The sequence below is a fragment of the Rhincodon typus genome, chromosome 28 (assembly GCF_021869965.1).
Source record: "Rhincodon typus isolate 14 chromosome 28, sRhiTyp1.1, whole genome shotgun sequence".
NCBI lineage: Eukaryota > Metazoa > Chordata > Chondrichthyes > Orectolobiformes > Rhincodontidae > Rhincodon > Rhincodon typus.
Window position 1 is genome coordinate 1,362,374 of NC_063359.1, and position 12,527 is coordinate 1,374,900.

At 48.0% G+C, this 12,527-nt stretch overlaps 2 protein-coding genes across 2 annotated transcripts in view; one reads left to right on the plus strand and one right to left on the minus strand.

The window, feature by feature from the left end:
- LOC109937976 (UDP-N-acetylglucosamine pyrophosphorylase 1, like 1) overlaps positions 1–12,527 on the minus strand; it is a 318,016-nt gene that overhangs the window by 20,296 nt on the left and 285,193 nt on the right. The gene's annotated exons all lie outside the window — the stretch shown is intronic.
- Positions 255–12,527, plus strand: LOC125486379 (apical endosomal glycoprotein-like). The gene is made up of 6 exons (XM_048613669.1): positions 255–378; positions 760–850; positions 1,880–2,026; positions 3,026–3,157; positions 7,012–7,139; positions 8,873–12,527. Exons 1-6 carry the CDS (start codon positions 310–312, stop codon positions 9,071–9,073), a joined length of 768 nt encoding a protein of 255 aa, XP_048469626.1. The 5' UTR covers positions 255–309; the 3' UTR covers positions 9,074–12,527.

Sequence of the window (12,527 nt, forward strand, 5' to 3'; positions counted from 1 at the left end):
TTTCTGAAGAAGGGTCTAGATCCGAAACATCAGCTTTCCTGCTCCTCTGATGCTGCCTGGCCTGCTGTGTTCATCCAGCTCTACACCTTGTTATCTCAGTTCCAGGTGAGATTTAATTTCAGGAGATTCTGTTTCCAAGTCTGGCACTGAGCCATTTTTGAGTTATTAATGAATCTCTGTATCAGACACATTGCCCTGGCTGTGTAATACTGGCTATGGTCATCAATGCCTCAACACTTTTGTCTTCTTCTAGGAACCCTGAATGTTTATGTGGAGGAAGAGACACAGAGAAAGCTGAAGGTATGGAGCATGAGTACAGGCCAGAACCTGACGTGGAACTTGGGCAGAGTCAAGATTCAAACAGCACACACTTGGAAGGTAATGTCCTGTGCCTGACCAGCCCAGCGCTGTCTCACACTTCACAATGGACCCACTGATCATCGATCTTACAGGACTTTCACTTGTCGCCCTCACAAACACTTCACTAAGATCAGCCAGCTGATGGGCCTATGCGCAATGTTATGAAGTGATCTGACTGGGTCCGCAGACAGGGGCAGCCTGATCATTGCTGTCTTCCCATCTTTGGTCTGTCGGGATGGTCTCTCAGGGGCGGGGGAGTCTGTTGGTGGGGGGGGTCTTTCAGCGGGCGTGTCTGAGAGGAGTCTGTCAGGGGATCTCAAGGGTGTCGGCCGGGGGGTCTGTCAGGGGGCTTTCTTGGGGGGTGTCACTAGGTGTCACTGATGGTGTCTCTTTCTGCAGTTGGTGTTCGAGGCGATTGGAGGAGGAGCAGCTGTGTCACACATTGCCATCGATGATGTCATGCTGGGTCACACAGAATGTCCCCAAATCGGTGAGTGACCCCACAGTGACCTCTACAGTGACCTCAGTACCCCCAAAGTGATCCCCACAGTGACCCACAGTGACCCCGAGAGTGATCCAGTGTCTCACAGTGACCTCAGTGACCACCATAGTGATCCCCCAGTGACCCCCACAGTGACCCTGCAGTGAGCCCTACAAGTGACCCCAGAGTGACCCACTGTGACCCCAGAAGTGACTCCACTCCAAACAGTGACCACCGGCAGCTTGTCCCAGTGAGTGATCTCCCAATAAGCCACCTCCAAGTGCCATCCCCTACCATCCAGGTCTGAGAGGCAGTCAGGCCCTTGACCACCAGGCTGAATGGTCCAGCAGAAATAGACCAGCCACCTCAGCCATACAGTGACTCACAGTCGGACAGTGTGTAACTCAGGGCCTGATGAAGGAACAGAGGCATCAGAATTTGAGCACATATCCACCAGTTTCCTGGCACAGCATGGGGCTCCCTGTGAGCTGCCTCTTTCATTGATGACAGTACATTTACAGAGTCAGGCCATCTGACTGTTACACTCTCTCCCCTACTGGGGACTGATGCTGAGACCCCAGAAGGGACCAACAGGCTAAAGAACCAGCTAGTCAGGATGTGAATAGGGTCAGGTTGACTCTATAGAGGGTGGGAAATGGTCAGGGTCTCCTGGATTGCGGGTGGGGGGAGGGGGACACTGTGGGGGGTGCCACTTTCACCCATTGGTGGGGCATCATGCAAGGGTATATCAGGGTGGGGCACTACTGAACATTCACCTGCTCCTTACATTCCAAACACTGCCCACGATGGACAGGATGACGAGTCCACAGTCAATATTGGGCACAAAGAGGAGCTGGGCTGAGCTTGGGCTGGTAGAATTGGGTCAGGCTCAAAGAAGCTGGGCCAGACTGGTCTGGACTATACTCGGCCAGGGAGGGTTGAACCTGGGCAGGGCCTGAGTTGGGCCTAGGTAGACCTGGAATCCCAGATAGTTACCTAAGGCCGTGTTGGTGAATTGTTCTGTTTTTCTTTCCTCAGGAGCTTGTAACTTTGAGCTGGACCTGTGCAGCTGGAAAAATGTCCTGAATCCCAAACTAGACTCCATGGACTGGGACTGGAGCAACGGGCAGACGCCCAGCTCCTTCAAGGGGCCTGAGGTGGACAACACAATGAAGAACCCACAAGGTGGGTGGGAATGAACGACCAGGTCCTTCCAGGCCATGACAGACTGCCTGTCTGAGCAATGATAACAGAATCAACTAATTGGTCGTCTCCATATCAGTATGGCTTGACAGCACAGATCACCCAGTAACAGGGCAGTGCCAGGATCACTGCATCACCTCTGGCCATGAATATGTGTTAACATCTGTGTCTCTCTGTGTGGGGCTGTAATTGGTTTAAGACATTTGCTCATTGATCCAATCTTGATACATTTCAGTGTTGACTTATACAATGTTCCTGAAGTTAAAGTCAGGGCCAGCCCTGTGCCCCAGCTCTCAGTGAGTAGACAGACTGTGATTTAACCAGCTCTCAGTGTCAGTGAGTAGACAGACAGTAATTTAACCAGCTCTCAGTGTCAGTGAACAGGCAGACTGTGATTTAACCAGCTCTCGGTGTCGGTGAACAGGCAGACTGTGATTTAACCAGCTCTCGGTGTCGGTGAACAGGCAGACTGTGATTTAACCAGCTCTCTGTGTCAGTGAACAGGCAGGCTGTGATTTAACCAGCTCTCAGGGTCAGTGAACACACAGACTGTGATTTAACCAGCTCTCAGTGTCAGTGAGTAGACAGACTGTGATTTAACCAGGTCTCAGTGTCATTGAACAGGTGAGGCTGTAAATTCTCTTGTTTGTGTTGCTGGATCTGCCTATGTTACTCTCTCACCTCAGAGTCGGGCATCAGAGGTTGAAATCTCAATGCAGATACTTGGGAGTATAATCCCATCTCTCAGGCCTATGTCACACTGGGACAGTGCTGCCTGGTTGGAGGTGATGATGTTTAGGTAACATGCAGCTGTGACACCATGGTTATCTAATGATGTTAAGGAAGATCTCGTAAGCAAGTTACTAGACATTCACACTTTGTGGCTTGTTGAGTACAGCCAGTGAAGTATATCTGAAAGGTATTTTATAACATCTCGAAAATGTGTAATTTGCTTTCTAAATGCAAGTCTTTCCTTTCTAGGTCATTACATGTTTGTGGACTTTGAGGCACTAAGAGACAAAGATGCTGCGTGGCTCCTGAGTGAACGTCTCCCTCCGACAAAGGGCTCCTGCCTCGCTTTCTATTACAGCACCAATATCTCCGAACAGCTCAGTGAGTACCCTCTGTAATGCCTCTGTGACAGGACCTCAATGTGACAGCACAAACCTCACTAAAACTCAGAGATACTGGAAAGCTGAAATGTTATCGCCACCATTCTCTCCGCACAGACACTGACTGACTCACTGCCCAGCTCCTGCAATTCTCCTTTCCCCATTAACCTTAACAACTCAACGAGACTCCTCTAACATCACCTACCAAACCCTCACCCACATCTAGCTGGAAGGTCAAGGGGAGCAATGGCTGTCAGTTAAACCATAGTTTTTTTATATACTTGAGATGCTTATGTCATTTAATAATCAAAGCATTCAAAGAATTGTTATTAAAGGAATATAAACAGAGACACTCAGCAGGACCATAAGACCATAGGAGCAGAGTTAGGCCATTTGGCCGATCGAGTCTGCTCTGCCAATTGATCATGGCTGAGAACCTTACTACATCTGTCTTAAAGAAACTCAATGACTTGGCCTCCCCAGCCTTCTGTGGCAATGAGTTTCACAGATTCACCACCACCACCACCACCACCACTACCCGCACCCCCCCCCCCCCCAACCCCCCCCACCCCACCCCAATTTGGGACATCACGTTGAGGACGTTGGTGAGGTCTCTTCTGGAGTACTGTGTGCAGTTCTGGTCACCCTGTTAAAGGAAGGATGTTATTCAATTGGAAAGAGTTCAGAAAAGATTTACCAGGATGTTGCTGGGAATGGAGGCTTTGTGGTATAAAGATAGGCTGGAACATTTTTTTACTGGAGCGTGGGAGGTTGAGGGGTTTATAAAATCAGGAGGGACATGGATAAGGTGACTATAATAAGGGTCTTTTTCCTAGAGTGGGGGTGTTCAAAACTAGGGGCATATTTTTAAGGCAGGAGGATAAAGATTTTAAAATGATATTAGGGGGCAATTTTTTTACACAGAGAGTTGTTAATGTGTGAATGAACTGCCAGAGGAAGTGGTGGATGTAGGTACAGTTACAACATTTAAAACACATTTGGATAAGTACAGGAATAGGAAAGGTTTGCAGGGATATGGGCCAAATGCAGACAAGTAGGACTGGTTTAGTTTGGGAACATGATCGGCGTAGACTAGTTGGACAGAAGTGTCTGTTTCCGTGCTGCATGACTCTGTGACTGTATAAAGGGGCATCCTTTCACTCTGAGGTTGTGCCGAAGCCTCAGTGTTCTGTAAGTTGTAATCCGAATCCTCCATCATCCTTCTAAACTCCATCAAGTACAGACACAGTATCCTCAATCGGTCCTCATATGATGAGCCCTCCATGCCCTGGATCATACTTGTGAACCTTCTCTGGATTCCCTCCAAAGCCAGCACATCCTTCTCATATCGGGCCCAAAACCACTCACAATATTCCAAATATGGTCTGACCAGAGCCTGATATAGCCTAAGCAATACATCTCTGCTCTTGTATTCTTGCCCTCTTAAAATGAATGCTAACATTGCAGATTTGCCTTTCTAACTTTTGAATGACAACCACGGCACGGCGGCTCAGTGGTTAGCACTGCTGCCTCACAGCGCCAGGGACCCAGGATCAATTCCACCCCCGGGCGACTGTCTGTGTGGAGTTTGCGCATTCTCCCCGTGTCTGCGTGGGTTTCCTCTGGGTGCTCCAGTTTCCTCCCACAGTCCAAAAATGTGCAGGTTAGGTGGATTGGCCATGCTAAATTGGCTGTCTTGCGTGGGGATGTGTAGGTTAGGTGGATTAGCTGTGGGAAATGCAGGGTTAAGGTAAGGGGGTGAGTCTGGGTGTGATGCTTCTCACAGAGTTGGTGTGGATTTGTTGGGCTGAATGACCTGTTTCACACTGTAAGGATTCTATGAAAAAATAAACCTGCCAACTGATCTTGTGTGCTAACCTTAAAAGAATCTGACCTAGGACTCCTAAGTTGCCTTGTGCTTCAGATTTCTGAACCTTTCCACTAAGGTCTGGCAGAGAAAAGTAGAGTTAATGTTTCAGGTTAATGACCTTTGCTCAAAAGTTGGAATGTGATTATGTTAAACAAGAGGAATGAGGAGTGGTGGGTTGGGGGTTTGGGGTGTGGACAAGAAGAAATGGGGAGGACAGTGATTGTATGGAGGGCAAGACAGATTAAATAACGTTGGTGATGACCAAAGGGAGTGTTATTGTGGGAGGAAAAGTTTGGAATGATCATTTTAGAGCAGGTACAAAGGGCAGGAGGATGAATGGTTGTCATTCAAAAGCAAAAATAAAGAACTTAACAAGAGAGAAGCCAAAACATTCAAAGAAATGGGAAACAGAATGGATCTGAGATGGTAATGTGATATTGTTGAGTTTAGCGTTAGGTCTAGAGACTGCAAAGTATTGGATTGGATGTGAGGTACAGTTCCTCAGGCCTGTCAATCCTGACTGGAATGGTGCAACAAGCTGACGACAGAGAGGTTAGAGGTCACAGCAAGGAGGGGTCATAAGTTCAACTGATAGACTACTGGGAGCTCAGGTCATGCAGTGACCTGGCATGCATCTGGGCTCCCCAGGCTACAGGAGACCCCATCACCAGTATAGTACAGAACAGTACAGTTCAGAAGTAGGAGTTAATCACCGCTTGACCTGGAGGGAGTGTCGGGAGGAGAGAGGGAGGAGGGGAGGTGCAAACCTCAGGCATGGAAAAGTGCTATGGAAAGGGAGAAGGTGTACTGGGTGAGCAGGCTGTTGTGGAGGGAATGGACCAGAGGTGGTGACTGTGATGGGTCTGGTGGTAGTACATTGTGCTGGAGGTAGGGAAAGAGGATCAATCTATTGAATACCCAGAGAGGTGAGACATCCGGAACTTGAATCAAGCTCGGAGGGGCAGGGGAGAGTGAAGGTTTACAGGAAATAGGAATGGACATGGTTGAGGGTCCTAGCAGCCATGGTGATGGTTGAGGTAAAAATTGGGGAGGGCAGGTATGGGAGGTTGCGTCATCAGAAAACCAGGAGAGGTGGGGAAACTGAGAGATGGAATGGAATCCTTACAGGCAGCAGGGAGTGAGGAGCTGTAGTTGAGGTAGTTGTGGGAGTCAGTGGCTTATCAGGAATCTTGGTCAAAATCCCATTCCTGGAAATAGAGGTAGAGAAGTTAAGGAAGGGATAAATTGGAGTTGGAGCAGACGATGTTGAGGAAAGGGGAAACAGGGAAGCCAAGTGAAGAAATGTTTGAGTTTGGAGCAAGAGAAGGTAACAACAAAAACTGCACAGTTGTGGGTAATCATAGAATCTCAAAAAATGTCCATTTGTCCCATCATGCCTTCTACTATTAGAAACCAGTCACAGCGTGCTGTCTGACCAATGGGGGGTCCAGAAGTGGGGAAAGATGATGTCAGCAACAGTTGGTGCTCGGTGTTGGGGGTCACTGTCCAGGACGTGCTGAGCAACAGTCAGACAGATAGTGTCCAGTCTCCACTAGCAACAGGTCAGACAACAACAGTCCCTGTGAGCATGTGTTTGATGACAGCGTTGGACCTGAGAAAAGAGAGTGCAGCAAGTTCAAAGGAAAACATGTCAGACTGAGAGAGGGGAGCAGTCAGACTAAGGGTATGTGTGTGGGTTACAGTTCATGCTTCAGATCTAACTTCTGATGTGCTGAGATTGCTGGGGGAGAGGAAGTGATGGTTTTCAGATTGATTTATTTGCTGTTGCAATCTTGTTTGGGGTCAGCGCGTGGGAAAAGAGATGCTTTTCTCAGAGTGGAGTTAGGCGAACGGCAGATCTGGTTGAAGATTATGGGTCAGGCCAGTATGTCATTCCCCAGATTTTAATGATTTCTGCTCAGGGAAGGTGATTTGTCCAGCACTGACAGGTCACAGACTGACCACTTCTGTGTGTACTGTTACAGTGCATGGAGTCCTGAAGGTGTTCCGATACCAGGTGGATCAGGAGTCTGTGACCTGGGAGGCCAAAGGCACTCAGAGTAAGGATTGGAGGCTTATTAACATCACCATGGAGAGTTCCACAGTCTTCCAGGTGGGTCCCGCTTCACATTTTTACCCAGTCACGGAGAGATTTCCCAAACTTGGCTCGTTATGATGTGGAGGTGCCGGTGTTGGACTGGGGTGGACAAGGTCAGAATTCACACAACACCAGGTTGTAGTCCAACAGGTTTATTTGAAAACACAAGCTTTTGGAGCCTCGCTCCTTTTTCAGGTGTTAGTGAGAGAGGTAGTATCAGACACAGAATTTATAAGTAAAAGATCAAAGGGTCACACAACTGATGAGGATGTATCACACAAACCTATGATGCTGTTAAATCTTTAATCAGTTAGAAGATTTTAATTGATTAATATGCATATGTTAATCCCTGAATTCCTTTCAAGTAATTGTCCTGAGAGAACTAAAGGTTTTATCACTAAAGAAGAGGTGACATTTTAGGTCAGACAATGCATGTTAGGTATGAGGCCTTGTTTAGAATCTGTTTGTGTTCTGGTTTGGAGTCAGTTTATGTGTGGAGGGAGGGGAGAGAGTGAGAGTTCTAACTGATTAAAGATTTAACAGTATCTTAGGTTTGTTTAATACATCCTTATCAGTGGTGTGACCCTTTGATCTTCTACTTATAAATTCTGTGGCTGATACTACCTCTCTCACTAACACCTGAAGAAGGAGCGAGGCTCCGAAAGCTTGTGTTTTCAAATAAACCTGTTGGATTATAATTTGGTGTCGTGTGATTTCTGACCTTGGCTCATTATAAAATAGACTTCCAGCCTGCGAGCCAAGAAACATCAGGAATGTCAGTGTCAAACACAAAGAGGATGGATGGTGAAAACAACAGCATCTGATTCACAAAACCTTCCCCTGATATCCCTCCATCAGTGTCACAGGCACTTCACCACAATAGAAAAGAGACCACGAAACGAGAGCTTCCAGTGTGAGTCAGCATGTGTGGGACCGTACCCCAGTGAGAGTCAGTGTGTGTGGGACCGTACCCCAGTGAGAGTCAGTGTGTGTGGGACTGTACCCCAGTGAGAGTCAGTGTGTGTGGGACTGTACACCAGTGAGAGTCCGTGTGTGTGGGGCTGTACCCCAGTGAGAGTCAGTGTGTGTGGGACCGTACCCCAGTGACAGTCAGTGTGTGTGGGACCGTACCCCAGTGAGAGTCAGTGTGTGTGGGACTGTACCCCAGTAAAAATCATTGTGTGTAACTATATCCCTGTCTGGCACACCCTCAGCACTGACGCTCCGACAGTGTGGCACTCCCGCAGCACTGACCCCCCGAAGGTGCAGCACACCCTCAGCACTGACCCTCCGACAGTGCGGCGCTCCCTCAGTACTGACCCTCTGACTTTGCAGCACTCCCTCAGTACTGACCCTCCGACAGTGCGGCATTCCCTCAGTACTGACCCTCTGACAGTGCGGCCCTCTCTCAGCACTGACCCTCCGACAGTGCGGCCCTCCCTTAGCACTGACCTTCCGACAGTGCGGCACTCCCTCAGTACTGACCCTCTGACAGTGCGACGCTTCCTCAGCACTCTCTCCCTCAGCACTGACCCTCCGACAGTGCGGCCCTCCCTCAGTACTATAATCAATTGACACCATTCATTATTGGATGCAGTTTGCATTGAGGCCAGTGTGTCTGTGTTATAGTTGTTTAGTGACTGACACGGTAATAACCCTGTCTTTTGTTTGCTGTGCTCCTGAACACAAGGCTACTGGCTCACTGAGTGTGTGTTGTGGGGGATTGACGGACTGTATCCCTGTTCTAGGTTGGTTTCAAAGCTGTGAAATCGAACCAGGCAGAGGTTGGATATGTTGCCATTGATGACATTGTGTATTATCCTGGAGTGAACTGTCGTGGAGTACAAACAGATGGAGCTGTCTGGGGTAAGACCCATGTCCAATTACCCTGCACTATTCTTCATCAGTGCATGCACATTGTGGGTGACAGTCAGAAGACTGAAAACTAACAGGAGCATCACACCTCATTCCCAAAGCAGCGAGTGCATGGAGTTCAATACAGAGGTTTTCTCCCGGGGTGGGAATGTCAAATACTAAGGTTTAAGGTGAGAAGGGGAAAGTTTACGGGAAATGTGCAAGGATGGGTTTTTACACAGAGGGTGGTAGCTGCCTGGAACACATTGCCAGGAGTGGTGGTAGAAGCAGATATTTAAGAGGCATTTAAACAGACATATGAACAGGCAGGGAATAGAGGAATATGGACCATGTGCAGGCAGATGGGGTACAGGTCTCTGGCACAGAGTCTGTCCCTGTTGCTCAGAAGGGAAGCGGGGAGAGGAGGAGAGCATTAGTCATTGGGGACTCCATAGTTAGGGGGACAGATAGGAGATTCTGTGGGAACGAGAGAGACTCGCAGTTGGTGTGTTGCCTCCCAGGTGTCAGGGTCCGTGATGTCTCGGATCGTGTTTTCGGGATCCTTAAGGGGGAGGGGGAGCAGCCCCAAGTCGTGGTCCACATAGGCACCAACAACATAGGTAGGAAAAGGGATGGGGATGTAAGGCAGAAATTCAAGGAGCTAGGGTGGAAGCTTAGAGCTAGAACAAACAGAGTTGTGATCTTTGGTTTGTTACCTGTGCCACGTGCTAGCGAGGCGAGGAATAGGGAGGGAGAGCAGTTGAACACGTGGCTACAGGGATGGTGCAGGAGGGAGGGATTCAGATACCTGGATAATTGGGGCTCATTCTAGGGTAGGTGGGACCTCTACAAATGGGATGGTCTACACCTGAACCAGAGGGGTACCAATATCCTGAGGGGGAAATTTGCTAATGCTCTTCGGGAGGGTTTAAACTAATTCAGCAGGGGGATGGGATCCTGAATTGTAGCTCCAGTGTACAGGAGGTTGAGAGTAGTGAGGTCATGAATAAGGTTTCAAGGTCGCAGGAGTGTACCGGCAGGCAGGAAGGTGGTTTGAAGTGTGTCTACTTCAACGCCAGGACATCCGGAATAAGGTGGGTGAACTTGCAGCATGGGTTGGTACCTGGGACTTCGATGTTGTGGCCATTTCGGAGACATGGATAGAGCAGGGACAGGAATGGTTGTTGCAGGTTCTGGGGTTTAGATGTTTCAGTAAGATCAGAGACGGTGGTAAAAGAGGGGAAGGTGTGGCATTAATAGTCGAGGACAGTATTACGGTAGCAGACAGGACGTTTGATGACAACTCGTCTACTGAGGTAGTATGGGCTGAGGTTAGAACCAGGAAAGGAGAGGTCACCCTGTTGGGAGTTTTCTATAGGCCTCCGAAAAGTTCCAGAGATGTAGAGGAAAAGATTGCAAAGATGATTCTGGATAGGAGCGAAAGTAACAGGGTAATTGTTATGGGGGACTTTAATTTCCAAATATTGACTGGAAACGCTATAGTTCGAGTACTTCAGATGGGTCAGTTTTTGTCCAATGTGTGCAGGAGGGTTGACACAGTATGTAGATAGGCCAACAAGAGGCGAGGCCATATTGGATTTGGTACTGGGTAATGAACCAGGCCAGGTGTTAGATTTGGAGGTAGGTGAGCACTTTGGTGATAGTGACCACAATTCGGTTATGTTTACTTTAGTGATGGAAAGGGATAGGTATATACCGCAGGGCAAGAGTTATAGCTGGGGGAAAGGCAATTATGAAGCGATTAGGCAAAATTTAGGATGCATAGGATGGAGAAGGAAACTGCAGGGGCTGGGCACAATTGAAATGTGGAGCTTGTTCAAGGAACAGCTACTGCGTGTCCTTGAGAAATATGTACCTGTCAGGCAGGGAGGAAGTGGTCGAGCGAGGGAACCGTGGTTTACTAAAGAAGTTGAATCTCTTGTCAAGAGGAAGAAGGAAGTTTATGTCGAGATGAAGTGTGAAGGCTCAGTTAGGGCGCCTGAGAGTTACAAGTTAGCCAGGAAGGACCTAAAGAGAGAGCTAAGAAGAGCCAGGAGGGGACATGAGAAGTCTTTAGCAGGTAAGATCAAGGAAAACCCTAAAGCTTTCTATAGGTATGTCAGGAATAAAAGAATGACTAGAGTAAGATTAGGGCCAGTCAAGGACAGTAGTGGGAAGTTGTGCGTGGAGTCTGAAGAGATAGGAGAGGCGCTAAATGCATATTTTTCATCAGTATTCACACAGGAAAAAGACAATGTTGTTGAGATGAATACTGAGATACAGGCTATTAGACTGGACGGGATTGAGGTTCATAAGGAGGAGGTGTTAGCAATTCTGGAAGGTGTGAAAATAGATAAGTCCCCTGGGCTGGATGGGATTTATCCTAGGATTCTCTGCGAAGCTGGAGAGGAGATTGCAGAGCCTTTGGGTTTGATCTTTATGTTGTCATTGTCTACAGGAATAGTGCCAGAAGACTGGAGACTAGCAAATGTTGTCCCCTTGTTCAAGAAGGGGAGTAGAGACAACCCTGGTAATTATAGACCAGTGAGCCTTACTTCGGTTGTGGGTAAAGTGTTGGAAAGGATTATAAGAGATAGGATTTATAATCATATAGAAAGGAATAATTTGATTAGGGATAGTCAACACGGTTTTGTGAAGGGTAGGTCATGCCTCACAAACCTTATTGAGTTCTTTGAGAAAGTGACCAAACAGGTGGATGAGGGTAAAGTGGTTGATGTGGTGTATATGGATTTCAGTAAAGCGTTTGATAAGGTTTCCCACAGTAGGCTATTGCAGAAAATACGGAGGCATGGGATTGAGGGTGATTTAGCGGTTTGGATCAGAAATTGGCTAGCTGTAAGAAGACAGAGGGTGGTGGCTGATGGGAAATGTTCATCCTGGAGTTCAGTTAATAGTGGTGTACTGCAAGGATCTGTTTTGGGGCCACTGCTGTTTGTCATTTTTATAAATGGCCTGGATGAGGGCGTAGAAGGATGGGTTAGTAAATTTGCGGATGACACTAAAGTCGGCGGAGATGTGGATAGTGCGGAAGGATGTTGCAGGTTACAGAGGGACATAGATAAGCTGCAGAGCTGGGCTGAGAGGTGGCAAATGGAGTTTAATGCGGAAAAGTGTGAGGTGATTCACTTTGGAAGGAGTAACAGGAATACAGAGTACTGGGCTAATGGTAAGATTCTTGGTAGTGTGGATGAGCAGAAAGATCTCGGTGTCCATGTGCATAGATCACTGAAAGTTGCCACCCAGGTTGATAGCGTTGTTAAGAAGGCGTACAGTATGTTAGGTTTTATTGGTAGAGGGATTGAGTTTCGGAGCCATGAGGTCATGTTGCAGCTGTACAAAACTCTGGTGCGGCCGCACTTGGAGTATTGCGTACAGTTCTGGTCACCGCATTATAGGAAGGATGTGGAAGCATTGGAAAGGGTGCAGAGGAGATTTACCAGGATGTTGCCTGGTATGGAGGGAAGGTCTTATGAGGAAAGGCTGAGGGTCTTGAGGCTGTTTTCGTTAGAGAGAAGAAGGTTAAAAGGT

Bases quoted from the DNA above. Each gene is read 5' to 3' on its own strand.
- LOC125486379 (XM_048613669.1), top strand. From the start codon at position 310: ATGAGTACAGGCCAGAACCTGACGTGGAACTTGGGCAGAGTCAAGATT. The intron at 2,027-3,025 runs GTGGGTGGGAAT...TTTCCTTTCTAG, and splicing joins CACAATGAAGAACCCACAAG to GTCATTACATGTTTGTGGAC. The intron at 7,140-8,872 runs GTGGGTCCCGCT...TCCCTGTTCTAG, and splicing joins AGAGTTCCACAGTCTTCCAG to GTTGGTTTCAAAGCTGTGAA.